The sequence below is a fragment of the Akebia trifoliata genome, chromosome 14, assembly GCF_017979445.1.
Source record: "Akebia trifoliata isolate Shusen 1 chromosome 14, ASM1797944v1, whole genome shotgun sequence".
NCBI lineage: Eukaryota > Viridiplantae > Streptophyta > Magnoliopsida > Ranunculales > Lardizabalaceae > Akebia > Akebia trifoliata.
The window spans coordinates 2,159,383-2,172,434 of NC_141388.1; the positions used below are offsets into that span (position 1 = coordinate 2,159,383).

Consider the following 13,052-nt stretch of genomic DNA (forward strand, 5'->3'; position numbering starts at 1 on the left):
ATGAAAATATAAACATAAAATTTCATATAATAAATAACAAATCTATCCATAAAAAACCATTAGTTTATCCATAAAAGATCACTAATCTATGTAATATCTCTTAAAATAATTCATAATTATTATTATTATATACATATATATTTATTTATTGCATAGGAGTTCGGCTATCAGTTTGGTTCGGTTCTATACAAGCTTGATCCGAGAACCGAATCAAAATTGATCGGTTCTCCATTTTTGTAACTCGGAACCAAACCGCAACTTGTTCCAACCAAACCAAACCACCCCAAAGCCATCGGTTTGGTTCGGTTCTCAATTTGAACAGGACCAAGTTGCACCCCTAGTGCAACTAACTAGCAAAATTACTTAAAAAAAAAAGATTGAGAGAACTATTATTGGCACCCAACCTTTGCTTATTGCACTCCAATTTCTTAAATTATTTATCACACTCTTAATAAAAGTTTAAACCAAAACATTTGAAAGGTTTGACTCAAATTTTGATCTCAACCTTACAAAACATTATAGCATTCGGTCAAATAATTTCATTAATTGTTTACAATCATTATAAGATTCATATAAAATTTGAAATTTAAAAATAGAAATCTAGAAAAGAAAAATGAGAGAACTTTTATTGACACCCTAGCCTTTACTTATCCTTAATCATTTATTTATTTTTTTGAGATATTTTTTTAAAACATGTGCAACTTTAACAAAAATTTTGATTTTGATACATTGTTCATTTAAATTCTCAAACCATGTTTTTTGTTGGTAGAAAGTGTCGATCTCGTTAGTAAAATCACGGTTTGGGAATTAAAATGAACAGTATATCAAACTCGGAAATTCAGCACACAACATGGTAATTTATCCTATTTTCTTTGTTTTTAATTGATATGTAATAAGTAAAAGGTGGGGTGCCAATAGAAGCTCTCAAGAGAAGGGCCAATTATATGTGGCATTTTCGTAATTTAAGATTTCAACCATGGCAATTCAGAAACATATTGCCAATGTCTCGGTCAAAATTAATTAGAGAGTAAGTGGGCCATTTGTTTTCACTACTAATTTAACTTCATTTCCCTCCATTTTCTCATTAGAAGAAACGAAGCTAACGTGCGCTTGGTACTAACGACACCAACGGGGCCCACTAGATCTGAGTCATTGGACTCATGAGAAAGAACCTCTCGTGACCAAACTCTCAGTCGCATGCACCACCAGGGTGACACTACAACCCCTGGCGCACTTTAGCCGAACCGGTCTCTATCAGGTCAGGTGCAGTGTTGGCTTTTATAAGATCACATGGAGACATTAAATCAACGTGGAAGACTAAGATACCTCGAGAAAGAGAGGCAAAATAGTAGAAACTCGGACTGATTGATTGATCGATTTGAAATTGAGAGGTTTCATTCGCTTTTCTTCGATGTCGATTCGTGTTTGTTTCGATCTCTGCTGCATTTCTGCTTCTCTCTAATGTGGATTCTTGCACTTTCAGGTGAGTTAGGGTTTCATTTCTTTCTCTTAAAATGTTACCTGTAATCGATTTCCTGATCTACAGATCTACATTTACGAATACCGAATTGAGAATCTGATAATTGGTTTCAATGTTGCCGTAAAGATTTCTCCTCTCCACGTTTTTCAGTAATTGAAGTTTAGGCTGTTTTTAGAATTTGGTTTCCAAATTTTTTTTTTTCCAGACATTCTAATTGGTTATTCAGTATCGATTGTTGGTTTTAGAGTGTCGGGTTTTATGAATCCGCCATTGATTTGAATATTGGTGGTTTTGGGATGATTATCGGTTGGTGTCTGTGGTCTCTTTGTTGAATTCTGGGTGAAGATATCACAACGAGAGAATTGAATCGAATAACAGTAAAAAAGTTTGGGAATTTTTAGTAGAAACAAAATTATGAGTTCCTTATGTAAACCTTATCTGATTCTTTTAAGAGATTTTTTTTACCCACTTCGTTACATTGAAACAAAAGTAATTTTACATTGGTATAAGATTTGTGTGAAGAGTGAAGAGTAGTTACTAACGTGAGTGGTATTGTACTTTACAACTGGAAACACGCCGCCCCCTCCCCCTTCCCCTCCCAAACAAACGATCCTGAATGTTGCCATGTACATGTTTTTCTTTGACGAAACAATAAATCATCTCAACATGTTTTGTGTGGGCATGATAGAAGGGGTTGGATGCTAATGAAATTGTACCCAAATTGTCTTAATAGATCAAGGGTCCAACTTTGAGACTTGCCAAATACTTGGTCCTAACTTCTAAGAGGTAGGAGACACTAGGTAAAGTTTTTTCTCAAGTGTGCCCGAGGGAAATATTGGATTCTACTTTTGTATTGTTTAATCATTGGCGACCTATTTCACCATATGCGAGATATAATCGAGTAGCTTGATATTTCTTAACTTCTTATTCATAACCGACACACTTCAGGATATTATGAAATAGCTCATTATCTTTGCTCCTCTTTTATTGCTAATTATATATAAAAACTGCAGATCACATACTGACTTATTGGAGCATTTTACATGGTAGGTTTAATTTGCTGCTGAAGTTACTGGCCTCATGGGTGTCTCAGGGAAGTGGCTTAGAACGTTGGTTGGTTTAAGGAAGGCGGAAAAGTCACAATCTTTAAATAATGATGAGAATGTATGTAACATCTTTTATGTTTTTAAACTGGAGTTTGTTATTTATTTATTTTTGATAAGTGTAAATTCCATTAAATAAAAATGAAGGAAACAGTAGGAGAAAAGAGTAACAAGCAAGAGACCGACAACCAAAAGCACCTATTTGTTGTCCTCACAAACCAGCTCCCTCCAGAAAAAGTAAGTCCTCAAAAACAGTCTCCGAAACTCTTTAAAAGAGTTTGTACCAAACCCTTAAAACACATTTGTTTCTCCTTCCAAATGTCCCCAACAAAATGCAAATGGGGTCTAGCTCCGTAATGTCTTTTTTCGTAGCATGAAAAATCCTGCAATCAGATTCTGTTCTGTTTAGGGATAGCAAATTAAAAAAAAAGAAATATTTCTCTAGCTTTGATACTTCTCTGCATTCTAATTTTTTATAGTTCAGAGCATTGAAATTACCAGTCCCTTCCCCACCTCCACCTGGAAAAAAAAAGGACATAAAGACATTTCTCCAGTTTGGATATTTCAATAAGGTTGCTTAAGCTGATCATTGGTTTGCATCCCATTTCTTTGTAAGCCACCACCCCTCCTCTTGCTAGCTTTTCTCTCTCCTGAATTTTCTAAGTGTTTTTTTTAGCAGTTTAACATGTTCTCTTCTTAATTAGTGTAGCGAGCCTGCTCATTTACTCAGCTTAGGTGTCTCACTGAGAAGACTGGTGTGTTATTAGTCATGATCTTCTTTTCTCTTTTTTGTTTTCCTTTTTTTCTTGATAAGTAACATGGAACATTTGCATTAATAGGTTCTGTGACGACTGTCGAAATACCACAAATAATATCTGTCGTTTCAAGCTGTTTGCTTTTCACCACTTTCTTGAATATGCCTAAACTGCAGTCCTCAAATATTTACTGTTGGCCTGTTCCAGCAAGCCTTAAGACTTTCTGCACCTTTCTTGCTTCCTGTCATTGTTAATTGGCGTATCTATCACATATGAGTAGGCAAAGAAAACTTTGTCTCTTTGGCCATCTCCATATACTCTGTTTTGGCACCTAGTATATTAATCCTGCAGATAGTCTCATTGAACTAGGAGTGTACATTAGTTGTTGAATGATTCTGAAGTTGCCAAGAATCTCTTGTAGAATTACTTGTTCTATCACACTATATGTTTACACTCCAAAGAGGGCTCCTTTTGTTTGACTGCTATAAGCAACTTGAAATGCTCTATACATAAAATGTGTACAGTTATGGTTTAAAACAAGAATAAATTATATGTAACATTATTTTTATTTATTTGTGTGTGTGTGTTTGGTGGGGATGCTTATCTCATGTTTTGACAATATTGCAGAAGATGGCTTCTGGTGGTCGGTTTTGGCACCGGAGAAAACATTCCGTGGAGATTGATGGTGATATTCTTAAAGACGAACTTGCTCAGAACACAGGGACACTAAAAGAAGATGCCTATATCCAATCAAACTCAGATATTGCCAGCTCCCCTTCTAGCTCGTTCCAAGTACATACTGCTTCCGAGATTCAACAGTATGAAAGAGAGCAATGGGCTGCCACACAAATCCAGGCTGCTTTTCGAGGATTTCTGGTCTGAAATTATTTGCCATCATTGTGGGGTTGCCAGTACATTAATGTTTCATCTGTTGATTCACTTCGTAGTTCCATTTGGTGCAATACATTTGAGAAAGACCCATGGTTGTGAACACGGCATCCAACCATAGACACAAGCTTAAAACCAAGCAACATCAGTTACTGACCTCATCTGAGACCAAATTTTATTGTTAAAATGCAAAAATGGGTATAGAGAGTTCAAACTAATTGATGTATTCAAGCCAGATGAAATTGTATTAAGTGGCTATTTAGAAGATGGAACTGAAATGTATGTGGCCTAGGTCAAAACCCACCATCCTATTGATTATGTTTTCCAAATTAAGAGTTTGAGAATTAAATGAGAAAGACCTAATTTATTTAAGAATATCTGACCAAATTATAACTAAGATGTGTTTGGCTATTAATTGAAACTAATGCGGAGAATATTATACCTGAAAACTAAGGCATGAGTTAACTTATTAAAAAACTTAAACTATAGAATCTTCTACTTAGAAAATTTGTAGAATGGTATACCAAATTGGAGTCTTGATTTAGCAAATGGTCAAATAAAAGCCATTAATTTCTACTTCTGGAACCATCTCATTTTGGTTTCCAACTTCTTTTACTGGAGCAGATACATTAGCATATGCCTCAATTTTATTATGGTTATTACCTATTTTTTCTGCAGTATTTTACTTTTCACTTGTTGCAGTTCTCGTCACATTGAAATATAACTGAAAAGGGTCAAATAAATATCAGGCTAGACGAGCACTGAGAGCTTTAAAAGGATTGGTGAGACTTCAGGCCCTTGTCAGGGGCCATGCTGTGAGAAAGCAAGCTGCGATAACTCTTCGCTGCATGCAAGCTTTGGTGAGAGTTCAGGCCCGTGTCCGCGCAAGGCGCGTTCGCATGGCCTTGGAAAGTCAGATGGTGCAACAAAATGTTCAGCAACAACTGGTACACGAGGCTTACGTTCGAGAAATAGAGGCAAGCATATCAGGGTTTTGTCAACTTAACCACGTTCTTTTCTTAAATGATTATAATCTTTCATGTTATGATGCTTCTCAACGTAGTCTCTCTTTCTGAAAAAGTTTTTTTTTTTTTTTTCCTTCGAAATTCTGATAGACAACTTTTACACATTGCAAGAATAATCAGGTTGCATTAACAGCTGAAATAGTATTGTTACTTGGAGGTCAATGGTAAATTTCTCAATTGGCTTTTTGAGTAAACCTGGGGAGTGCAAAGATGTGACAATACATCCATGGCCACTTCTTATGTACTTAATTTATGAGAACCATAATAACCTCTTTACAATTTGGTTGTAGGGACTTTTTGGAAACTACCCTTGACCAATGCTGACTCAGTACTTGTTTTGGGTAAAATGCTTTTGGGGTAAACTACCCTTTGAATAAACATGTTTATCACTTTTAAGTTATGAAGCAAAATATTCTTGAAGATAGTTTCTGGGAAACTTGTTTGCCTGAAAAAATTCATGTCTGTTGCTTCGTAATACTTCCGTAATTTTCTTGCATCATGAATTCTTGATAATTATAATTAGTAATTTTACAAATGAGGCATTTCTTCTATCATTTAGTAAATTCTTTTCTCAACCGGAAAACTATGCTCTAAAGTCAGAAACAGTAAAGAACAGAAATGAGAAAGGGCAGCACTGAATTAAACTACTTAAATAAATTACATCATAGTGTGTCTTAATGATACTTCACCCCAAGCTGGTATAGTGGTGTAATAACAGTCAACTTGGTCTTGAACCACTCTGGTTGTTCAGTAAGGGCCTCTAATTTATTTTTTGAACCGAGGTATCCAGGCCCCTTAGAGCAGCTGAGTAATCCTCGGGGCATGTGCAGTCCCCTCTCTGCACATGGACCAGGTAATTTCTGGGACACATCCCTGAGGGTGGGCCATAAGGGGGATTTGAACACAAGACCTCCACTTCTTGAGGCGTGGACCATCTCACCAATCCTTGGGGCTAAAGGACCTAAATATTAGCAACTTCTTTATTGTAGTTTCTCAAATGGAACTTCGAATATGTTCTTTCATATATTTTTGGACAATTCCAAAAGGGTGTTTGGCCTCCTTCAAGGATGAAAATCGATGCAATTAATAACTGAGGTTGTAATAAGGTAAACTTAACAGCTTATCATTAGCAGATAGAAGTATGAAATTCAATTATGCTTTTAACTTACATCTATGCTTATTTTCAGTAATACCCTAACTTGTTTGGCTTGTTGGATTATTCTTATAACTTTAATTTAATTGCTGATGCAGGAAGGGTGGTGTGACAGTGTTGGTTCTGTGGAAGATATTCAAGCCAAGTTGCTAAAGAGGCAAGAAGCAGCAGCCAAGCGTGAGAGGGCCATGGCGTATGCTCTGGCTCATCAGGTAAACCTTGATAGCATATTTCAATTTGACACCAGTTTTCTAAATCATTACAGAAACAGTATATTCTCTCTTGTTTATTCTTTTAGGAAGTAGGTTACAGTGTTTGCATGTTAGCACAGCCAAGGGACCTGAAACATTTAGTACTAGAGTAAGATTCTTTTGGCATCTTGTAGTTATCTAAGATAATTATTGGTATACTATTATTTGAAAAAAAAAATACTGAATAACTTATCAAAGAGAAAGGATTAAAGGAAAAAACAAAAGACGTATTACCAAATTCTTTGAGGGGAAGAATCCCTGAAAAATTAAATACAGATTAAATAAATAAAACAAGGTTCCTCCATAAACTAGAACCAATGTACTTTTCTAATGCTATTTTCTTCCTAAAGTTTCAGTCTTTCTCTACTAATTATTTTTGTTCATAATATATTTTTATGTACATAAGCTTAATGAACAGAACTCTGTTTTTTAAGTTACAGATATTTACTTATAAAATAATAATAATAATAATAATTAAACAGAACTCTGTTTGAGGAAGTTTGACCATCGGATTTATACATCTTGCTTAATGACAATGGACTGGTATTGGACCAGTGCCCCAATTATTTATGACCATCCGAAGGAAATGTCTGAACAGAACCTGAATTAAGAGGTGGTATCACATTTGTGTTATGGCCCGTCCAACTGGTAGCTTAACACGTGGGGTGTCCTGATTCAAGTATGCCACCTGGCACACATCCATATCAAGCATAAGAAATTTATGAAAACATCAATATAGTCTCTCTCTATACATAGCAATGATCCCTCTGCCACTAATATCCATATTCTCTTCAGGTAAGTTGTACGCATTGGAATGAAATATACTTTCCCCTGAAACGTGAGAGTACTAGTTATAAGAAATCAAGTTGTCTGATCATTTCTTTTGTTTCATTAATGGATCAAACCATGTATCCTCCAGTAATATCTTTTTCAGTTTTGTTTTTGTATGAATGTTATCTAGACACGATGAATTTCTCTCTTCAGTGGCAGGCAGGATCAAGGCAGCAGACAACCCCTACCGGGTTTGAACCTGATAAAACCAATTGGGGTTGGAACTGGTTGGAAAGATGGATGGCTGTTCGTCCATGGGAGAATCGTTTCCTTGATATTAATCTCAGAGATGGAGTTATGATCCATGAAAACGAATTAGTAGAGGAAAAGAATGGCAACAAGACCCAACTCAGATCTGCCGGCAAGAAAACTGTTTCACCAAACCTTCATTCAAATTTCTCAAATCAAAAACCCGGTGCATCTCATTCTGATGGAAGTGGCTCCTCATCCAGCAGATCAGCTAGCGTGTTAGCAACATCCAACATACTGTCAGGCAAGCCAAAGCCTAAGCTGTCTCCAGAGAAGCTGATTGAAGAAGCCAACTCTAGACCTTCAGGGATTCGGCCAAGATCCTTCAGCAATCCTAAAGAGAGAGCCTCTCAACTTGATGGACAGACAAAAAAGCGTTTGTCCCTCCCAAGTAGCGGTAAGTCCTTTACCTATCCGCAAAGTCTCTCCTTTGGTTTGGTTGTCTTTTGTCTTTGGCCCTAATGCACTCACTAACCACTATTTTTGGAAGCTGAACTGTTCGAATTTGTTGAACCATGTACAACTCGTTTAGTGAGCATGAACATCATAGCTGTACATAGTGTGATTAAAACTATTATTTGGGCTCCCCTTGATTGTTTAAGTGCTTAATGGGGTGATCATGACGAACAGGTCTTGGGGCACAGTCCAGTAGACATCCTAGTAGAACTGTTCCCAATAGAACACCCAACGCACACAAGCCTATTAACGATAAATCTAAGTTTGATGGAAGACGTCATTTGAACTCCACAAATTCTGTTCCACAAGAAGTTGAGCTGCAGATTTGAGAACCCTATTTGAAGATTTCAAATTCCAATATCTATCGAAAGATTGGGTGCTGCTGCTGCTTCACATTGTATGTGAGATCTCATTTAGCCGGGAGGTGCGAACTCTGTTGCTGCAATGGCAGGATTGAGGAGACAAGTCTTAGTATTAAAGAAGTTGGATTTCTTATTGTTGTATCCTTGTAATTACTAATCGTTATCACTTAGATTCCTTCATGCGGTATTTATGTATTTAATGTTGAGTTATGAAACTGTCTTCATTTTTTATTTTTTTTTCCTTTCATTTAGCTAAATATTGGGCAGTGTTAGTAGTTGCTCCCAACACAATATCACATTGTGTGATAAATGAAAATTTTCTCCGGATAACTGATTTTGAAACTAGTTGCAAACGAGTCCTAGCTTACTCTTGTCATGTGTATAAAACAAACAAGCTTTGTTGCGTACTACACTGTCTGTCTGACTGACAGGTTTGTATCTATCATCTTCGAGTTAAAATGACCCATGCGGCCATGCCCATACTGAAGGAATCCGAGACAGAGTTCAGATCTGAACTATATTCACTGCAGCACTTTTGCTGTTGGATTTAGACATAACCCTTTCTCTTTTTTTTTTTTTGTTTGTGTGTGAACCGGTAAGATATTCTTTGGCCTTGGTCTTTAATTAGGGACCGTCGAAAAGAACCTAATTACCCTTCAATATTTTTTATACTTAAACCCTCACTCTTAAGTCGCTAAATATCCATCATCTTCAACCTTTGGTATAAAATATATTGATTCTATGGCCTTCATTCAACATTTAAATCTTAAAATGAGATTTTTAGGGAAGTAGAAAATTGATGGGTATGGATGGGGAAAGGTGTAGGATTATTATATATGGGAAATGTTCAGCAACAAACATTTTGGCAAAATATTTTTCAAAACATGCGTTAGAGATTTTGGAATGGGCTGATTTTTGGTGATGATGATCTCCGCACATCCCATCAAAAATGATTTACAAAAAATAATCGATCCACGATTTTTCAACTTGTAAATTGGGGTTAGAAGTTTTAGAATGAGCTGATTTTTTATGAGGATGATCTCTTCACCGTAGAAATCACCCTCACCAAAAATCAGCCTATTCCAAAACCTCTAACCCATGTTTTGAAAAATGTTTTGTCAAAATGTTTATTGTTGAACAGACCCATTATATATAATGAAGAAAATGGTATAGTTTCATAAGTAGGAGTCTAAGTTAACTGGTGTTATTACATGGGATCATTCCTTATTAAGAGAAGAAATGCTGTAGTTACATGACGTGTAAGGATAAGAGTGAAAGGAGGGGTGTGTGTGTGAGAGACTTGAGTGGGAACTTTGGCTCCTCCATTGGAAGATGAATCTGTTGGTGGATCAGATGATGTATTTAAAATAACAGATTTTGTCTAACAAAGATGGACGGGTAGTATGGTAGAATCAAAAGCTTATCTTACTAAAGCTTAAAGACAACAAAATGTTAAAAAACTTCGAAGATCAAAGAATTTTAAACAAAAACAAATTTAAGGGCCCTGGATAGATGTTTGAAGATGAGGGCTTTGCCTTTTAATTCTATATATAAACAAACAACTGGACAAGATGATCCCCATCAAAAGACACGTTTCACTAATATGCTCAATGATCACGTGTCATTAAATAAAATCGCTCAAAAATCACCAACAATAAAGATTCTTATTTTCTAGGATAGGAAAGGTCTGAGAGTCCACAAGGTTTTTTTTTTTTTAAGATAATACGTGGCATTAGTCGAAGGAGGCTCATCAAAGCGGATGATGATGTCCAATCCAATCAAAATTTTAATTTGAGCACACCAATCGTCCTGCTTCTGCAACCACTCTCTCTCTCCTTTTCTTCTTTCTCACTCCTACCCTTAACAAATGGAGAAGAAAACAGAACAACCCTAATTTTCTTTTTTCTTCCCCGAAAATTAAAATAAAAAAAAAAATCTTATATTCTTGATTTCTTCCCATCCATCAAGTTTTAAGTTCTGCAAGTTAGATCTCTCTCTCTCTCTTTCTCTCTTCGTCATGTTTTCTTCCCCATTTGTTGTCTCTTTTGCTCTCTTACTCTCTCTACCTCTTCTCTTCCTCCTCGCTCCACGAATCCTCACCCCTCGACCTATACCCATCTCTCTACCTGACGAACTCGATGATCTCTCTCTGTTTCAACAAGCCGCTCTCGCTTCCTCTTCTTCTCACTCAAATTCCAAATCTACTGCTTCGCACTCCCATCTTGGCACCACCAACCCTCCACCCAAAATCGCTTTTTTATTCCTCACGAACTCTGATCTCTCCTTCGCTCCATTATGGGAAAAATTCTTCCTAGGAAACCAACATCTCTTCAACATTTACATCCACGCAGACCCATCTACCAAATTGAATCCCCCTAATGGGGTTTTTCAAGATCGATTCATAGCTGCGAAGAAAACCCAACGCGGATCTCCCACTCTAATCTCCGCAGCTCGAAGACTCCTCGCTACTGCTCTCCTCGACGACTCTCAAAATTCCTTCTTTGCTCTTATTTCCCAACACTGTATTCCTCTTCATTCTTTCCGCTTCGTCTACCAAACCCTCTTCACCCCCACTCCGACTAAGTCACACACTCGGTTAAGGAAAATGAGTTACCGCAGTTTCATCGAGATAATATCCAAGGAGGAGAATTTATGGGATAGATACACGGCGAGAGGGGAAAATGTGATGATGCCGGAAGTACCCTTTGATCGGTTCCGGGTGGGGTCGCAATTTTTTGTACTAACGAGGCGACACGCCTTGTTGGTGATCCGAGATCGAAAATTGTGGAGGAAATTTAGGTTACCTTGTTTAAAGATTGAATCTTGTTACCCTGAAGAACATTACTTCCCGACATTGTTGTCGATGAAGGATCCGAAAGGTTGCAGCCACTTCACCTTGACTCAGGTCAATTGGACGGGTAGTACGGATGGGCACCCATATACGTATCGACCCGCAGAGGTGTCTGCGGAGCTTATTTACAGACTTCGAGTTTCGAATTCGACTTTCTCTTATTTATTTGCTCGGAAGTTCTTGCCGGAATGTTTGACTCCGTTAATGGAGATCGCCGATAGTGTCATTTTCCGGGACTAAAAGTCTGAATACGGTAATCTGTTTTATCTGTCTCTTTTTTTTCTGGTTGATTTTCTTCTTTGATTCTGAATTTCTGTTCTAACAAGATATGGGGTCACTGGGTCGATTCGGGTGAACCCGAGTCATCTCGGGGTCCTAAAGTGATAAAGCTGAAAAGGATATTTTATTAGATTTCCCTGCAAATTCCTGCTTTTGAGACACCTGAGTCAACCCCGCATGTCCTCTAAACTACCCAAAAGTCTGGAATTAGTTTTTATTTTATCGACCCATTACTCTGAGTAACCCACTGAGTTATATGGGCTAGCCGAGTTTTAACCGAGTTGGGTGGGATTTCGGTTTCCAGAAGCCGAACTTTTTGACTGTGTCATGTGCGTCATACGCTAAAGCTTGAGGTTCTGTTACGAATCTTGTTACTGTGACTCTCATTCATTTGACTGGGTATCTACTCGTCCGAGTCTAGACTCCGAGTTGAATACTACGTTGTTTAATAGGTATTTCGTTGTGATCTTTGTTAAATAGCATGAGTCTTCCATTCTGAACAAGTATTTTTGTTAACTAACCCGAGTCATCATTTACAGGAGATCGAGTCAAGTGGTTAAGTTACCTTGTTGTGGGTGTAGAGAGAAAAGTAAGGTAAAGGGTGGGGATAAGCCCAATCCAGATCCTGAGGCCCAAGCCAGAGCAAAGGTTGGATGTGTGGTGTGGAAGGAATAGAGAGGGTGGAGTGTTTGTTTGTACTTTTTGTATATAATAACAATAATACTTGAAGAAGAAGAAGTAAAGAAGGGAGCATTGAAAAGCAAATACCAAGGCCAATTGCTTTTTCTTTCTCGGCCTCTAATACCTTATTTTCTTATCCTCTGTTTTCTATTTTTCATTTTGTTTGAATGGGGGTTGTTGTAAGCACTAAGCACACCACCAGATGAGAGATCAAAATAACAATAGTAATTATAATTGGGCAATGATATTACCTCATCATTAGTTGTTTCTAGCTTCAATGTGGAAGAATGGGGGATCTCTTCTTTGAAGAGTGTGCTTTTCTATGGAGTCACTTCTCTTTAAATTAACATTAAATGTTGTTTGGGATCTAGAATCGTTTCCAGAAGTTGTGGTGTGGTGTGGTTACATAATTAGGCACATTTCCATCTAGATTCCTACATATAAGTCAAAAGTCAAAAACAGCTTCCAGACTTCTATCAAGCTAGGATTGTAAGCTTTGGCATTTAAAAGCAGGGATGGCAACGAGGGTGGTTAGCTAAACCCGGCCCGGCCCTAATTATTATTTGTTCGGGTCTAATATTTTTGACCCATCCCCACTCTGAATAATTTTTCTCCTTAATTTTTAATCTTTAATTAGGTGTTTTAAGTAATTTAAGAAAATGGGTACCAAATGTATCATACAACTTCA

General features: G+C 37.1%; 2 protein-coding genes across 3 annotated transcripts; both read left to right on the plus strand.

Moving 5' to 3' along the window:
* Positions 1-1,231: 1,231 nt before the first annotated feature.
* Positions 1,232-8,784, plus strand: LOC147385426 (protein IQ-DOMAIN 5-like). Of its 2 annotated transcripts, XM_086422973.1 has the most exons (8): positions 1,232-1,483; positions 2,214-2,280; positions 2,531-2,644; positions 3,966-4,214; positions 4,976-5,203; positions 6,503-6,616; positions 7,640-8,132; positions 8,366-8,784. In XM_086422973.1, exons 3-8 carry the CDS (start codon positions 2,561-2,563, stop codon positions 8,518-8,520), a joined length of 1,323 nt encoding a protein of 440 aa, XP_086279099.1. In that variant the 5' UTR covers positions 1,232-1,483; positions 2,214-2,280; positions 2,531-2,560; the 3' UTR covers positions 8,521-8,784. The 2 variants fall into 2 exon arrangements, with proteins under 2 accessions (XP_086279099.1, XP_086279098.1); XM_086422972.1 differs by lacking the exon at positions 2,214-2,280 and having other exon boundaries at positions 1,234-1,483.
* Positions 8,785-10,329: 1,545 nt separating this feature from the next.
* On the plus strand, positions 10,330-12,691 carry LOC147385427 (Core-2/I-branching beta-1,6-N-acetylglucosaminyltransferase family protein). The gene is made up of 2 exons (XM_086423888.1): positions 10,330-11,657; positions 12,223-12,691. Exon 1 carries the CDS (start codon positions 10,571-10,573, stop codon positions 11,642-11,644), a length of 1,074 nt encoding a protein of 357 aa, XP_086280014.1. The 5' UTR covers positions 10,330-10,570; the 3' UTR covers positions 11,645-11,657; positions 12,223-12,691.
* The last annotated feature ends 361 nt before the right edge of the window (positions 12,692-13,052 follow it).